The sequence below is a fragment of the Nymphalis io genome, chromosome 19 (assembly GCF_905147045.1).
Source record: "Nymphalis io chromosome 19, ilAglIoxx1.1, whole genome shotgun sequence".
In the NCBI taxonomy this organism is placed as follows: domain Eukaryota; kingdom Metazoa; phylum Arthropoda; class Insecta; order Lepidoptera; family Nymphalidae; genus Nymphalis; species Nymphalis io.
In genome coordinates, this window is record NC_065906.1 from 7,147,140 (window position 1) to 7,165,944 (window position 18,805).

Genomic DNA, 18,805 nt, shown 5'->3' on the forward strand with positions numbered 1-18,805 from the left:
CTCAGCAGCGAGAGGTCTCCGCCTACAATGGCCGCCAGGTAATGGTGCTGAGGCCTCTATGCAGCACACTCAATCAGGGTGTGACGCGCCGTGTCCGAAGGCGCGCCGCACTCGTGGCAGGAGGGAGTGACCTCCCGCCTCGCTATCCGGTGAAGATACCTACCGAAGCAACCGTGCCCGGTAAGTACCTGCGTCAGCCTGAATGTGAGTGTGCCGTGACTCCGTTCCACCCAGCGACTCAAGTGGGGACGGACCGCCTCCACTGTCGCTAGGCCTGTCGAGGGGGACCCCAGGTCCTCCTCCCACCTGCAATCCAAGGCTCGCTGGGCTAGAGCCCTGACTCGCTCCACCTCCGCCAATCCTGGACGGTCGCCACTCGACCTCGCTTCCACCCGGAAGAGGTGCAGAGGTGCTTGCGGAAGTGCACCGGACACTTTCGCAAGCACCTCTGCCTGGAGTTCCCAAGGCGGATCGCTCGCGAGAATTGTCGCTGCCGTCTATGACACTGTACGGTAACCACGTATCGCTCTCACCGCTATGACTCTCTGTGGTCTCCGAAGAAGAGCCTTGTTACGAGCAGAGAGAGCGTCCACCCAGATGGGTGCACCGTACAGTGCCATGGAGCGCACCACACCAGCGTATAATCACCGGCAAGGTGTTTCCGGCCCTCCTACGTTGGGTAGAAGGCGGCCCAAGGCGGCAGCGGCGTTGATGAGCTTCGGGCTGAGTTGGACAAAATGCTGCCCGAAGCTCCATATTCCATCCAGAATCAGGCCCAGATATCTCATCTGGGCCTGCACCTTAATCACCGTTCCCTGGACGGTGATAGACGCTCCTCGAGGGAGACCTCGACGTGGACCGTGCAATAGGCCCTCCTATTGCACGGTCCAGAATTGGGCCAAGGATCAGGATTGGGCCGAGAACCGACCCCTGTGGAATGCCGCAGCCTACTCGACGCCGGACAAGTCGCCCATCGCCCCCCTCCCAGAGGACCTCCCGATCCTGGAGGTATGCCAACAGCCTTCTGAGATAGGAAGGCACCCCGTGTTATCGAAGCGCCTCCCTTATTGTCCCGAAAGGAAGGCTATTTAAGGCGTTCGCCACGTCCAGCGATACCACCAGGACCACGTCCCCTCGGGCCACCGCTTCCATGGTCCGGGTCTTCAGGGTGTTCAGGGCGTCGATAGTTGATCGACCCGCCTGAACCCGAACTGAGCCTCTGAAAGACCCGGTCCCACCTCCTCGAGGTGCTGAATAAGACGGGCAGCGATAATCTTCTCGAAGAGCTTGCCCGTCTCATTCAGCAGCACAATTGGCCTGTATGCCGAGGAAGAGCTTAGTAGGCGCCCCTCCTTCGGCAACAGGACCAACTTTCCTTCCTTCCACAGCTTCGGAAACTGCCCACTAGAAAGACACTCGTCGAACAGTTCCCGAAGCCTCCTTCCTAGATGTCCCAGGGCGTCACACAGAACACGCCCTGGAACCCTCCTGGTTACAGGTGTACTGGTGGTCGCCCAGAGGGCTGCCGGGTCCTCGGCATGGCCGCATCGCACACCTCCTTTAGAGCACTGTGCATGCTGCCCGCCATCTCTTCGGCGCTAGCGCCCTCCCTCCATCCCGCGGAAACCCACCGCTGCACGATGGCAGCCTCCTTGACCAGCTCACGATTTAGCTGGCCAAGAGACCACCTCGGAAGCGTGGTTTACACCCTCAGTGGTCCCGCTGGCCTGCAGGAGTTGGAGATCTCAAATCGGATGTATCCATGGTCCGACAGAATCTCCACCTCCTCCTCTACCCTCCAGTTCCTTACTCTGCATGCTGCGACAGGAGTGGCGAACGATAGGTCCACCACAGACCCCCCTGCTGCCGCAGGCAGGTGTGCACCTGCCCCCTGTTAAGTAGAGACAGGCTGGAGAGTAGGGCCCACACCTGGACGGCACTCCCTCGCGGATTCGTGGCAGGGTTTCCCCAGGCACATGATTTTGCGTTAAAGTCGCCGAGAACCATTGTCGGTTTCGGCGACTGCCTGGACACCGCAGCTCTGACAGAGCCAAGAAAGATTTCGAACTTCGCCAGGCCCCGGTTAGGGGAGAAGTACGTTCCCACAACTATGTACTCTCCCAACCCCGCCACTACGTAGCCCGAGCCCCTCTCAATGAGTGAGAGGGGGAGGACCCGTTTCGCTCCGAGTGAGGATCGCCACGGTGCCATCCAAATCACCTACCCAGTGAGGTAGGGAAGGGATGAAATAGGGCTCGCAGGCCACAGCCAGGTCAATTTGCCACTCCGCCATGGACTGCAGTAGCAGGTCCTGAGCCCCGGCGCAGTGGTTGACATTCGTCTGGAGGAAGCTTAGCTTGTCTTTCATGGTGACATGGCAGCTTCCTCCTCAGCTTGGTGCTGTCCGACGTTATCACTTGTCTGGGTGCCTAAGACCATTTTTCCTTTTGTGATCGGTGGGTTACACTCCCCTCACCTCGTTTACGTGCCCGAAAGGCTTATCGGCATCGGTGCATACAGCGCAGCACAACTTTCCGGTGCAGGTATCTGCTGGGCGTTGCTCCAGCACGCATACCTTGGCCGAGCTCCACCCAACCAGGAGGCGACCAGATTCCAACAGCCTTTTCGCTGCTGTAATGGGGCAAGTCACCCGGACTATCCCCATATAACCGGGACTACGTTGCATATCCCCACACCTAATCTCCTCTAGGGAGCAGTCCCCTGTGCGTGCTACTGCGGCCACCACCTTCTCTTTTGTGACGGAGTCATCGAGACCCGTCCTTGAGAGACCTTGAGATCCACCCGCTTCACAGGCCGCACAACGTTGGCCACTCCATCCAGCACAGTGCGGAGCTTCACGGCTGCTCTGTTTGTGCCTTCGGGAGTTCCAAGACCCTGGCTCCCGTTGCCGACCTTCTGACCTTGAGTCCACCGCAGATCCCTAGATCCTGGAGCTTAACGCCTTGCTTCAATGTAACGATTACTGCAGCCGTGCGAGGGGCTGCCAGCTTAGGCTTGACCACCTGTGGCACCTTGGACACTGCCGGAGTAGCAGTCTTCTTCCCCTTCTTTCCCTTTTTAACCACTGTGGACCAGGACGTCTCCTGGACCACTTGTGGCGGAATCCTTTCCGGCACAATCATAGCGCTAGGCATAATCATAGGCAACGATCGATGCCTGCGTGGCGGCTGGAGTCACCCGCTTAGGTGCCGGTGCGGGTTTCAGCAGAGGGGCCAGGTGGACCGCCTGTGCGTAGGTTGGTGCTGTATTCTGCATCACAGCAGGCCTTTTATCCGCCGCTAGAGGCGGACGAAGAATCTTTGCAGGGGGGAGGCGCTCCTCAATCCCTGCTAGCCGAGCGTTAAGCATAACCCCGATTGACGAAATAATCGAGGCTTTGAGCTCCTCCACAACCTGCGAGTCACTTAAATTACTCGCCGACCCATTTGCTGCTGCCATCGTGGTCTTTATTTCGTTAAACTCGCGGCGATGGGCCTTCAGTTCTGACCTAAGGCCCTCTAATTCCTTACGGAGACGGCTATTGTCGGCGCGAAGTTATGGGTTTCCTCCGCCTCGGTTCTTAAAGCCAGAGCATCCACAATGCTCTGGAGAGAAGCTGCCGATTCCTTCAACTTCTTGATGAAGCTACCTTTCAAATTGCTGGACTTCTGGGCAACCTCCAGAATAAGTGCCGCATTGCGACCAGCCTTCGCACGCAGCTCTTCCGCACCCATCTTAGAGGGATCCTCTACTTGAGCCTCTGATGAAGTAGATTCTTCAGAGTCCAGCACTATTTTAGGCAAGTCCTTTTTGAATGCCCGACTTCGGAGCGAGCGCTCAAAAGCCTCCTCCTTTGCCTCGGCGGCTTTTGCCTTCAGCTCTGCCTTAGCCCGAGCGAGGCCACTACCACGCCCCTTAGACGACGTTTTGCCGCGAATAGCAGAATTGCTCTTCGCACTCAACCTCGACTCCGTCTTCGTATCGGAGTCGGAATTAAAAATTGATAGGCCATAAGGCCGCTTTCGTCTAACCAAGGCATCTGATGACACCTCAGTGTCGACATCCATTGCCGAAAACAACAAACAAAAATCGAAATCGACCGACCCAAAAAAAAAAAAAAAACAACCAACTATAATAAAAAACAAGGTCTATAAAGACCTAATTCAAAACAACAAAACCAATCAATAAGCGAAACAAAAGTCCATATACCAAGCAAGAATGTCCATATGTGTCGCATTAGAGATAACAAAACCAGTTTACAAAGCCAGATGTCGTTTATTCATCAATTCGAACAATCTTATCGCAGTAAGAAACACAACCTCGCTCAACGACGTCCGAAAGGCGAATCACACCGGCACTAGTTTACCAAACTCTCACAACTAACTTTTTCTGAGTCAATTTTCGTTTAGGGAAGGATTTGGCTGGGTCTCCAGGGTTCAGCCATTGGGACGAGCGCTTTCGATTATCGTACGGTATCCACTTTTAATCACAAGTAATGATTCGATTTAAAATCCCTTCATTATTGTGTCGGCTGAACAAAGTACATTTTTGCTTCTGAGGGATAGACAGAGAATAATTGAAATCGACTGTTATAATGCTTACATTGATCGCGCAGAATGCGAAATTAAGCGTAACAGCAAATATTTCTGGTCTTTCTTAAAATCAAAGAAGGAAGGTCCTAACGATTTACCAAACGTTATGGCTCTTGGGGACACAGCGTCATCTGATGGCGAGGAGATTAGCAACATGTTCAATAGTTATTTTCAATCTGTGTTTGAACCGGAAGGAGGTTCAGTTTCATTGCCACCGAAGAGTCGATCTTTCGTGGATCTACACTCTATTGAACTCTCAATTCCAATTGTCAAGAATTATCTTAGAAACCTCGATACACGCAAAGGTACCGGCCCCGATGCTTTACCTCCCTGTTTTCTTAAACAATTTCGCAATGCATTAGCGTTACCAATATTTTTATTATTTAACATGTCTCTCCACACCGGATGTTCACCAACTTTATGGAAAAAAACTTACATTGTACCTATTTTAAAATCCGGTAGCAAACATGATATAAAAAATTATAGGCCCATATCCAAACTTTGCTGCATTGCGAAGTTGTTTGAAAAAATAATTTACGACACAATATTCCCTATTATACGTCCTCACTTAATAAATGAGCAACATGGTTCATTAATAAAAGGTCGACGGAGACAAACTTATGTGAATTTTTGCATCAGGTTTCTAATTCCATGGATCAAGGACATCAGGTTGATGTCGTGTATATCGATTACTGCAAAGCCTTTGATAAAGTGTCTCATAATATACTTATTTACAAACTTGAAAGTTTCGGTATACATGGCGACCTGCTCAGATGGTTGGATTCATACCTTCGCAACCGTTCTCAGGCTGTCTCTATTAAAGGTTATCTGTCATCTTTTATACCGATAAGTTGAGGTGTTCCTCAGGGCTCTCACCTCGGTCCTTTACTTTTCAATATATTCATAAATGACATAAATAATGTTTTTGTGTCTTTAGATTTTCTTTTATATGCTGATGACACAAAAATTTTCAAATCTATTAAATCTTTAGATGATTGTCATGCTCTACAATCTGACTTAAATAGGTTAGAGACATACTGCAAATTAAGTTCTCTTCATCTTAACATAAACAAATGTGCTATAATTTCTTTTTCTCGTAAACGTAAAACTTTGCTTTATAAATATACTGTCAATAATAACGACATATCAAGGAAGAACAAGTTGAGAGACTTAGGCGTGACACTGGATAGCTCTCTTTTGGTTCTCATATTAGAAGTATTTCAACAAAAGCCTATCGCATGCTAGGATTCATCATGAGAACAGGATCTGAATTTAAAAATACTTCTACTATTAACCTGCTTTATAACGCGTACGTCCGTTCTATACTCGAGTATGCATCTACGGTATGGAATCCTCAGTACAATATTCATATAAATGAAATCGAGAAGATCCAATACAAATTTTTAAAATATTTGTCTTTTAAATCTAGCGATTCTACCCATGAACCTTTATTAGCTCTTTCAAAACGCCGATCTATGAGAGACCAAGTTCTCTTATATAAAATTATTAATAATATTGTTGACTCCCCTTTTCTACTTAGCAAGTTGTCTCTGAACTGCCCACGATCCAACGCTCGTCAACCGTTATGTTTTTATACTCCCACTTGTCATTCATCACATAATGCTAACTGTTTTCTAATCAGAGCTTGTCGCGAATATAATAAGCATTTTGGGAACATTGATATATTTCATTTATCTTTGATTAAATTTAAAGATAATATTTGTAACAATCTTAAATTAACTTAATTATATATTTAATATTGTCCAATAATTTTTCTCTTATTGTGTTAAAGTATTTGAGTGCATTTTATGTTTTATCAATCGGTGGAAACTTCGCTGGATAATGTGATATTTAAATTGTATTATGTAATTAGATTATATTTTATATCTGTTTGTTTCCCAAATATTAAATAAATAAATAAAGTAACACAGCAGTCGACGCGTGTTTGCATGTTCGATTTACTCAATTCATGAGGTACCCATCGTTGAAGATTTTTTACTTTCCCGAATTGCTTCAAGTGTATTAATACAGTTTTATCACTTAGCCCGAAGTCTGCAGCTATCTCTGAAGTGTTTTGTGATGGATCCGCTTTCATAATAGCCTTTAATTCTTCATTTTCCACTTTGGTCTCCGGCCGTCCACGGGGTTGGTTCTGAAGGTCGAAGTTTCCAGAAAGAAAACGTTGAAACCAAAAACGTACCGTGTTTTATATGTATTGTGTGTATTTCATGTTTACCATTGAGCGGAAATAAGCGACGCCAAAGAAAAAAATAATGAGGAAAAAACAAATGAATGATTGTTTTCAAAACTCAAATGTACCAACCAAATGAATTTATAAATTGGATTTGGAATTCTTAACTAAAGAGGAGATATTTCAGATCAAAGTGGTCAGTACGACAAAACGCTAATTTTATATGTAAGGACCTAATATAACTAGCTGTGACCGCGGTTTCGCCCGCGTATAACTTAAAAAAATCACTAAGATCAGACTTATAATATTTCAGTGTATACAACATTTTTAGTTTTATTTTCGTAGGATATTAGTATTTATTCAATAAAATAAATACTTACAAACAACCTACTCAACTACCCGTTGTAATAATATGTCAAAACTATAAACAGTAATAAAAACTGTCTATGTCTATCTCGATATCTTTGATAAAAATTAATATTTAAAAAAAACGATTTTGTAAATAATGCATTATCTTAGAACAAAGTTGATTACCATACAAAAAGTTATAATCAACCTTAAAAAACAGACGTACTACAGTATAAGCTGAACCCTATTTTATATGATTGATCGTATAGATCTGAGTTCAACTTACATTGGAATGGATTGTCCATTTTTTAACTTTGTTTTGTTCCTATAAATTTTCAATTATCATCATTTTACAGACTATCATTTATAGGTTGCTAAAATTTTAACCAATTCTACTGAACAGTTATTTTATAGCAATTTTAATAAATAAATGTTCAACGTGATTCTTTTAATTGACATAACTCTATTATTCATGAACCGATTGAAATAAAACAAATACTAAAATTTAAAGGATGTTAGCCATAATACATTAGTGAATCACACTCAAATCCGTTAAACGGTTTCTAAGATTAGCTTGCACAAACGCACGGACAAACAGATAAGCTGACAAAAATTCTAACAATCATTGTTTTGGGTTCTATTGCGTTGATAACGGCCCCCGGTAATCGTTATACTGATATATCTTCAATGTACAGACAGCGATCAGTTACAGATTTATAATATGTATAGATAGTAATAATTTAATTTAAGTTTAGTATTTAACAATTTAATATTTTAAATAAACTTACTGAGTAACGGTTTCGCAAACAACATAAAAAATCAAATGCCTGTGTAATTTAAATAAAAACTAAATAACTTGTTGTAAGTATAACTAACCACAAAGAAACCTTCCAATACCTACCTATGAGATTACATATAGGCATAGTGCGACTTTAACAAATAGGTCTTGAATATCGCAAAACAGACACAACCATCAACGACGTCTGCCCTCACCGCGCGGCGCGCACTCACATTGTCATCGTCGTAACTTTTAAAATATTTGTCCAAATGACATAGTGTAGGAGACAAAGTTTATCTACTTGAAATACCAGAAATGGTAAAAGTATTTGTTTCGATAAGAATCAATTTGTTAATACAAAAGTATGCATTTTGGGAATAACTATCAAATTTTATTGTATTTTTGATTCACTGTTTTAGAGATAATGGCTTACACATAAAAGATAGATAAACGCTGTCACGTACTTTTTTGTAGAACTATTTAAGAGATATATTTCCACAATACATTATATTCGTATAACTCTTACGTTTTTTGCAGCGCACGGCAGAATGGATCGCAGATAGGAGAAATTTTTCCGACTTACGTGACACTTATTATTTTGACTAATTTATTCAATAGCTATATAAATTATAGCCTATATGTTATTCTGATGTAAGCTATATTGTTGTAAACATTCATTGAAATCCTTTTTATATATTTTAGTGGTTTTGCGTGAAAGAGTAACAAACATTCATACAAATTTCGCGTTTATAATATATAGAAGATTTAAATAAACGTGAGAAAAACGTGGGCATACCAGTGTCATCAAACAATATGATTCTGTTAAAAATATTTCGTGTGTTTTCCTGTTGCCGTGTGTAAATAAATAAAATGTGTATTAATTTATTTGATAAATAATAAACGTGGACGATATGAAAGAGAATCTCACATTTTGGGTGAAAGTTTATATTACTGAATCGGGAAAATTGATAACAATGTCTTTTCTAGAAGCACATTTATTATAAAATATAATTTATTATAAATATAAATGCTCTTTTCGAAATATGAATACAATTTGTTTAAGTTTCATGTTTCATCTTTGTAGATAGTAACATGATAATTTTGTAGGTATAACTTTAGGGTTCGATGTTATCCAATATCCATTTGACATATTGCCTAACATCAGTATATACTCCGGGGGTAGCAGAACCACATTGTTGTGGTCCATAAGACACGACGCCGAATTGAATCATCCGATAAATGTCATTGTATAGCTCTTCTAACATAAGTGGTCCTCCAGAGTCCCCCTTGCATGAGTCCTTACCTACCTCACCAGCACATAATATCTTATTTATAATATTATTTGTACCAGAATCATAATTTCTGAAATGTTTAAGAAGAAAAAAGTGAAATTGTAATAAGTGTATTGTTTGAAACCTTCAAAAATAGTTTCTTACCTATCATAGTAGTGTCGGCATTCGTTGTCACTCTTTATTGGTATCTCAACTTTCCGAAGAACGGGTGATGCCCTTGAGAATTCCGTAATTCCCCATCCAGCAACAGTAGCTTGTTTTCCATCGAGGCTTATGTTTCGAAGTTTGTTAAATAATGGCAGACAAATCGGCTTGGCGTTTTCTATAAAAATATTTCTTTAAATTTTAGACCAAATTTTTTTTTAGGATAATTTAAGGTAATATGACGTTATTACTATTAGGAAATAATATTATAGTATTAATAATTTAAAAAACTAAAAAATTGTAAAGCCAATTTAAAACGTCTCAGATAAATTTTTTTTCAATAACTTGAACAAAGTGTATTTAATTTTGATTTTCCCAGTTCGATAAAAAACGCAATCGTTTACAAAATGTCCAGTTTAATTTTTTTTATCGAACTGCCAAATAGATTGAAAGATAAGAAAAAGAAACTGATAATATAATATTTTCGGAAGCGATGTTAGATAAAAATTCAAAATGAGTGTGGCGTACGAAACAATTAGTTTTATACGTGGAGTAGCTGTCATTATAAAGAAAACTCACACAACAGTGTAGTAAAACTTAATAATAATGTCCTCCAGACCGATTTCGGCCACGGCGGCTGATCATCTCAATCAAGAGAGATTAGCCAACTGCGCAGGAGATGTTATAGTGCACAAGTGTGTATGCAAACACAGGTGCACTCTCTCTTCCCTCACTCTCAAAATCCGATGGGGCGGCAGTCCGACACGACTGGAAAGTTCAGGCGCAGGACCAATGGCTTTACGTGCTTTCCGAGGCACGGGGGTGTAAATACTTCCTACTTCCAGACTCCGGGATGCTACTGACAATTTTCTGACAGAAAAACCCAATAACTTTTTACTGGCTCAACCTGGGAATTGAACCTAGGATCTCCGGGTCTGCGGCCTTACATCAAGCCTAGACTAGACCAACGAGGCAGTCAAAGTAAAACTTAATGACCTAGGTGAACTAATCAAGAATCAAACATTTCTATCTATATTGCATGCGCATCACATTATTTACTAACTTAAATAAATGTAATTAATAACGTAAAATGTTAAACTAAAACTTCATAACCTGCGTTGCTTGCACTATTTTATTTACTTTTAAAACAATATTCATATATAACTTACTAAATGAAAAGTCAATTGGGTACTTGAGACGAATGAGTGCGATATCATTTTGTACACTTGGCAGTACCTTAAAGTCCTCGTGAACAATTGTATTATTTATACGAATATCCTAAAAATACATAAAAAATATATTATAAACAAATCATAAAAACGTATGCTTTTTAAATATATTGTATACCTGAATATGTTGCTCACAGACGAAGTGGGGATATTCTCCTTGACAATCCTCTGGTGTATTTATATTAAAATCACCAATGCGGATTCCAGCTAGTCTTTGACCAACAACACAGTGAGCAGCAGTCAAAATGTATCTAGAGTTTATAGCTGTTCCTCCACAGTGGAACTGAGTTTGTCTTTTACCTATTATATAGGAATTAAAGTGATTAGAAACAGGTTTGTTTAAATTCTTATTAGACCAATTTTTTTTTTCTTTTTTCTTTTTTTTTTTTATAGAATAGGAAGGTGGACGAGTATATGGGCCACCTGATGGTAAGTGGTCACCAAACGCCCTTAGACATTGGCATTGTAAGAAATGTCAACCATCGCTTATAGCCAATGCGCCACCAACCTTGGGAACTAAGATTTTATGTCCCTTGTGCCTGTAATTACACTGGCTCACTCACCCTTCAAACCGGAACACAACAATATCAAGTATTGCTGGATTGCGGTAGAATAACTGATGAGTAGGTGGTACCTACCCAGACGAGCTTGCACAAAGCCCTACCACCAGTACATGATGGGAAGCAATTGTCTGTCCTCCTCGATAGACATCGTAGGAGAGTTAAAATCTAATAAAAATTAACGGAAGTCAGGGAGAAGTTGATAGTAGTATTTTCAAATTACTGCAATTTTGTCAAAAAATGAAAAGGCTATCTGTGTTCGTAGTCCGCGTCAGCAATTAGTATCATATAAAATATAAAGTAACCATTATGTGTTCCAGTAATACGAGAGACGAGTGCCATCCATGGAAACTCATAGAGGTTGGCATAAGAACCTCCGACGATTCGGTCTCCATTGATACTACCGCAGTTTTCTGGTAATAGTGCGATGTTCTCGTGTGTTTCGATATCTGTTTCTGTGTCTGCGAACCTAACAGATACGGTGATAAAGTTGTTACAGCAAATCTGTTAAAAACAAAATTAGTCAAGCAAAGCTAATTATTATTCATATTGGCGGGTATATATAGGTAAGATCAAAATAATTTTAAGAAATGTGAAAGATTAAGGAGTTTTTAATCGAAATTGTACTCTAATTTGAACTCGAAGTTTAACTCTCAGTGCTCTGTAAAATGATTCACAGCTTGGCTCGATACAATGAATACTACTCTACGTTCACAAACCAGTCAGTTTTTGGACTAAATTTGTAGTATCAACTAGAGCTTACCATAGGGTGTCGTACGCCGTCCACGGTTGTAGTCCCGCACAATGCATCTTTAAGCCTTTGTTTCACTGCGGCATTCGTATCGGAAACTAAATTCAGCGCTTCGGGACACTGACGCAGCAACTTACAACTGTCGCATTTTTCTATAATATATAACATATAAAAAAATATTACAATTATTTTTATTTTTCCAAGGCGAACAACGTAGTAATGTTAAAATTAGAAATAATATATATATATATATATATATATATATATTATTCTCTAATACACTCTCTTTACGTCGTTGAACAAGATGTTATGTTCCATTTGCCTGAACTTACACTGGCTTACTCACCCTAACAAGCCGAAAAACGACAATATTTATCGCTGTTTCTTATGCGTGGGTGGTACTTATTCAGTTGGGGTTGCACAAGGCATTATCCCCAGGACATTTAGGCAATAAAATATTGATATTTAGTTTGTTCGTGTTTGCTAACATTTAATAAGATTCTACCATCTGTTTAACCTACACTTTTACTCAATTTAATTAATTGAGATGGTCTATTTTATCAAAATCTGATCGACAAAATGATCTTTTGGGAAAGATCAAATTAGTTACTCTACACATATATAATTTTGTACGGATATGGTAAATAATAGAAATAATTTTAGTTATCAGACTTGCGGAACCAAACAAAAACAAAATTCACGTGCACCATGTGACGTAGATATTCCTAATAGTATTTTTATCGTTAAATTTTGTTAAAGACTTTGATAGAAACATGTATATCCTAATTTTAATTCTAAAGAGAAATACAATTCTCTCCACCCGTCAAAAAAACTGATCTTTGTCTGACTGAGTTTTTTTCTAACTGAACGTAGTACGTAACCTATGCTATCCATAATAATTAGATTTTTTTTCTAGGTATAAGCTTTTAAAACTAAGTTTAAAAAATAAAATACCATACATTAGTAAAGTAATGAGTGACCTTCATGCTTGAATTAAAATTGATTGGAATAACAGATAAACTTATAGCATGAGGTCACCTTGTCACTTAAATGGCAGATATTATTTGAATATCATTATTTTTCTATATTTTTGTATCACTACAATAAATAACCTATAAAACTCCTTTATCTAATCCATTGTAAAATTATGAGCAGTTGTTTTAATTCGTTAAAAAAATTTTTATAGACTAGTAGGAATGAGATACTTACTTGCAAATGAATGTTCGCAGATGTGAAGCACTAACAAGCAAATTAATAATTTTATTTGAATCATTTTAATTTGTTATGAAATAGATTTTGTTGTATTTATATATATCATATTATATCCGCGTTGTTCACGTTAGTACTGCTTGGTATCCAATTGCTAAGTGACGGGTTGATGTTTTTCTGAGTAATACAATTATGATACTGTGGGTCAAATGTATCGTATATACACATATGACCCACAGTATATATAATTTAATATAAATATTATTGCTGAATTAATTAGTTTTGTAAAAGGTATTTCCACAATTCATTATTATCATTTGAGATAAAAATACCATAAAATTATTTATATTTAATGTATACTTATTATGTGTGCCCGTGGCTTCGCCCGCTTGGAATTCAGTATGTGACGATAAGAGTACATAGATACGTATAAAGTGCCGGTTTTAGCACTAACAATGCTCTGGGCGAGATTCCCACAGCGTATAATTCCAAAGATAGTTGCAAATTGTAATGCTGTTACTCCAAATGTATGGAGTATCTTTAACTTTATGAAGTAGGACTGAAATATTAACATTGTTGTATGCATTATTATACAAACTAAAAACGACCACCGATTCGGAAAATAAACAACCAGCCCTTAGAAGAACCGGCGAAAGAAACTCACCGTTTTTTTTTATATCATGGCTTATTTATCTTGTGAGCATAAAGTAGTTCGTTGTATGTGTTTAAGTCCACTGACGACACTTCAGAAAATTCAGTTCAGTGCTCCTGATTATCATTCCTATTGTTTTATTAAACCACATCCAGTGACACGTATACAAACAAAAACTATTAAAAAAACTCATGTTCTCATCAGTTTTCGAAAAATACATATGAACTGGTGTTGACAAAAATAAAGGTAGGGCGCATCATATTTCTAGCCCACCAAGCCCTGATTTGCAGATGGGAAGAGGACCTAGAGTTCCCATCAGCAGGCCTGGCTACAGTAGAGGCGATCTGCCACTATTCGAGTCGAAACAAGAATAAGCTGCACATTCACGTTTAGGCTGACGCAGGTACTTACCGGTCATTTCTGTCATGCTTGGCAGCGAGAAATGCTGGCTAGAGATGATCTCTTTTTGCGAGAGTGTCACGTCGCAAAAGAAGGCCACGGAGCGGGAGCGTAAGGCGAGTGCCTCCGCTGACCCGCTCCACCAAAGATGACCGGGGAAGAGGCACCGACGCTATGCTTACCTACTCTCCCTGCCGTAAGTGCCATTGGGCCTAGGTGAGTAATAAATACCCCGGGAACCTCCTTAGGATGCCCGTTTAGCGGGCTAACTGTCACGGTAAAATGTGCAAGCGATCTCGAGACGCCCCCTCGAAGAGATGGAGTGGCTACCACTGGTTTTTTAGTAGGTATTTTTTTCATGTCCCCCTTTTTTCGAAAAAAGGGGGACATGAAAGAAGTTCTACTTTTGTTTTTTTTTAAATATTGGAATCGCATAAGCAGATTGATTAAAGCAGACAGAGTACTCAAGCCTTTTATGAATCTACTATTATTTATAATTGAAATATATATTTATTTAATTAAATATACTCACTGTGTCCAAAATCAATTGGTTCCTTAAGACGAAGCAATACAATGTCGTTCTTTGACGGCATACGTTGATACTCTTTATTGGGTATACTTTCTTCGATTTCTATATCATGTTGCAAAGGTTTAGTACATATTATATTAAGTGTTTATTTTGGTTACAAGTTTTATAACCAGTTATATATTTTATTAATTATTTTAACCTGAAGGTGAGGCTCGCAGAAGTAATTAGGATTTTCTCCTTGGCAATCTTCTTTCGAACTGAGATCTAGTTCGCTGATACGAACTTTATAGAGCTTTTTCTTGACAACACAGTGGACAGCCGTCAGAATGTATCGGGAATTAATAATAGTCACTCCACATTTAAAATAGAGGTCGTTGTTAACTAAAATTATAAAAAAAAAATGGAAAAAAATATTACAAGTATATAACATTTTTAGAAATTTTATGTATGTTCATGTATGTACTGTTTCATAAATTTAAGAAGGATAGCTAGCAATTATTCAATAAAATTATTTTAATCTAGAGTTTGGTGGTGAGAAGTTATTACGAGTACTACAGTCCACAGATTTTTGCTTCAGAAAATTTATTAAATGTATTTGAAAGATTTCGAACTACTAAATACAAGAAGATTACATATAAACCTGATTTGCAACGGTTCCTCCGATGATCCGTTCCACGTCAATTTTATCACAATCCTCTGGTAAGAGTGCAACATTTGTGTTCTTTTCTTTTGGTTCTTTTGAGCCAATAAATTCTGACACTAAAGATCTATCATCAGACAAAATGTAATCAAAGTACCATATCTGTTGGAATTAAATTGTAAGTTAAATTATAATATAAAAATTAAATCTTAACAAGAAAGGAACTGGGCGAAAATGATTGTAGTCGTTAGACAAGCGTGCGTTACAAAACATATTCAAGACATTTTTAATCTCACATTGTAAATTAATATTTGTTAATTACAATCTTTATACACAAAAATACGGTGTGCGTTTTTTGGTAATTGTTCTCCAAGGGAATTTTCATGGATTTTTTGTCCTTAGGGGTCATATAGTTCTTATTTCTGTATAGTTGAATCGGGTAGGATCGACGCTGTCAACATTGATATATAATAAATATATATATATATATATATATATATATATATTAATTTTATAATTAATAAAATTGCCGTAGAACTACCGTAATCATATTATTTAGCTTTTTTTATTTTAAATCATCGTCTGATGGTATGAGTAAGTGGTGGACCACCGCTCCCTTATCCAATATATTATTATTACAGTCTTGGAAGCTGCAAGTGGTGTATTGAAACTGTAAAGTGTTTCATTCCTTCAACAAGTGAAAACTAATACATCTAATAAAACAGCACTTAAGCAGTATACCTTATCTCAGGTATTAATGTAATTCGATTATTACATATTCTTAAACATTAACAATACACAACATCTTACAGCAAATGTAATTACAGATACAGACTTAAGAAACTGACTGTCTAAAGTCTAAGGACCAATGTTTCGTTTAGTCGCATTTTTGAGTGATTTTAGAAGGAAAAGAAGAACTCACTTTGGGTATCCTACTTCTATTTACCATGTCGACATCGCAAATCGATGACTTTAATTTTGTATACCTTGTTTCATCGCCTTTAACAGTTGCTGCGCAAGGTATAGCTCCAGGACACTCACGATATAATTCGCAGTCGCTGCATTCATCTGAGAATTTATTAACTTATTTCATCCAATCCAATTAATATTATAAATAGGTATGAATATTTGTATGTTTGGATGTTTGTTACTTAATCACGCAAAAGCAGCTGGACATATTCGAATAAATTTTGGAATAGAGATAGAGCGTATACCCTAAATTAACATATAAGCTACCCAATACCTGACACTGATCTCCTTCGTCTGTAACACTCTGGCGGAGTCAAGCTTATAATCATAAAACCGCAATGACTTAGTGTGTTATTTTGAATGTACAAAGGAAGAAAGTTATCGTATAGTTAAAAAGAATATTTAGAAATGTAACATTGTTATTTGGTTTGGTTCTATTTTATAAAAGTAGAATTGGAAATCTACATGAGCTGCTGATCGACTAAAAAAGGTACATGTAAATTCAGAATTAAAATTTGAAAATATTTTCAATAATTTTATTTATAAAAATTATAACCGACTTCAAAACTTAGTTCTAATGTAGGTACGTTTAAATGAAAACTTAATAATGTCCAATACCGATAAAATAGAGATGGGAATGGGGATTTGGATCAGTGCTCACAACGGGCGTTTCGCAAGGATGAACTTTACTTTACTTTTTTACAATAGACTGTAAATTCGAGGGCTACACTAAAAGCTATTTAATCATTATTTATTCTTTTAAGCAATTCTCTTCCCGGCTCCATCACTGATAAGCTTATTTATATCAAATTAATGTATTGTCAACATTTATATATTTAAAGATTTCCATACATACGACAGTTAGAAGTAGGTTAAGATCGACTTTACAGGTTTTCTTATATACTAAATTTGTTAGTTTAAGCATATAAATAACACTATTTAAAAATAAATAAACTTACTCACTTTATAAGCATTACACCTATATAAAAATGAAATGAAAAGTACAATTTGCGTCAATCACATCTTACGAACTTTCAAAAGGTACATAAATAATGCTAGTTAATAAAAAAGTATTTAATTCCACTCGGAGTTAATATAAGTACTGAAGTATTCATTGTTTTTCTACTTCAAGTATTGAATGCCTTCATTAGTCTAGTGGCTTGATATGAGGCCGCAGACTTGGAGGTCCTGAGTTCAATTCCCAGGTCGAGCCAATAAAAATTTATTGGGTTTTTCTGACAGAAAATTCTCAGTAACAGCCCGGAGTCTGGAAGTTGGAAGTGTGTACACTCCCGTGCCTCGGAAAGCACGTAAAGCCGTTGGTCCTGCGCCTGAACTCTTTCCGGTCGTGTCGGATTGCCGTCCCATCAGATTATGAGAGTTAGGGAATAGAGAGTGCACCTGTGTTTGCGCACACACTTGTGCACTATAATATCTTCTGCGTAGTTGGCTAATCTCTCTTGAGATTGGCCGCCGTGGCCGAAATCGGTCTGGAGGACATTACTTCAAGTATTTATTGTTTTCCCGACTTAATAAAAATTGCAATAATGAATTATTATTGTTTGTAATATTGTTCGTTTGTTTGTTTGAATTATGAATTCAAACTAACAAACAAATAAACTGCGTCATTGGTTAATTAAATTGCATCTTTATACATACCGTCAACATGTCATGTTATTCATGCCTTTTCTTGATAAATTTCATTTGGACGAGGAAACTCAGACCTCGGTTCTCAGACATCAACAACATGCCTATCGCAATTGGCTAAGAGACGTTTAGGCGAAGATGAGTAATTTTCTGTCCCGAGTTTATTTTTTACACGTTTTAGTAAAACGATTAAATTCAAGGATACAGTTATTTGTCATTATATCCAGCATTGTACATTGAATTAAATAATTAATCAAAGAACATTTTTTGTTAACAGCCTTATAGTTTTCGTAACGCTTTGATTGAATCGACAAGCGAGAGTCATATGTACATTCGTCAAATATTATGCGGCATGTTTCCGCATACATATGTCGTTCCGCATACGTTGTCATAGCCACATGCTTGGTGGACAGTGCCGACTTTAACTGTCGTGGCATGGCATGGTTTGGCTGGGCTTGGCTTGGCTTGTCTTGTCTCGGCATGTGGCGTGGCGATATGTAGCGTGGCGTTATGTGGCATGACGTTACAATCGGCCATCCTGTAACAATTGCTCCCGCAATGGAGTACACAATGTTAGGATAGAATGTTAGGACCTTTCATTACGGTATAACTCATGATATTTAAAAGTATTATTTATTCCCCAAATTATATCAGGTAGATAGTTAGATCAATTATTAGCTGCTTCACTAGGGTCAGTGGGCCTTGTAGGGCCTTAAGTGAGTTCAACTTGTCCGTTAGCATGCGGGCACGCAATTGAATTTAATGTGTAAATGTTTAATTTGCTTATGTGACGTCAGTAACGGTTACAGGCTTGGTGGACAGTGCCGGCTTTAACTGTCGTGGTATGGCATGGCTTGGCTTGGCTTGGCTTGACT

At 38.9% G+C, this 18,805-nt stretch overlaps 1 protein-coding gene across 1 annotated transcript; it reads right to left on the reverse strand.

Moving 5' to 3' along the window:
• Nucleotides 1-8,888: 8,888 nt before the first annotated feature.
• On the reverse strand, nucleotides 8,889-13,272 carry LOC126775991 (CLIP domain-containing serine protease HP8-like). Its single transcript, XM_050498239.1, has 7 exons — nucleotides 13,095-13,272; nucleotides 11,898-12,037; nucleotides 11,440-11,638; nucleotides 10,693-10,874; nucleotides 10,515-10,623; nucleotides 9,346-9,523; nucleotides 8,889-9,271 (listed from the first exon to the last, which is right to left on the reverse strand). Exons 1-7 carry the CDS (start codon nucleotides 13,156-13,158, stop codon nucleotides 9,025-9,027), a joined length of 1,119 nt encoding a protein of 372 aa, XP_050354196.1. The 5' UTR covers nucleotides 13,159-13,272; the 3' UTR covers nucleotides 8,889-9,024.
• Between the last annotated feature and the right edge of the window lie 5,533 nt (nucleotides 13,273-18,805).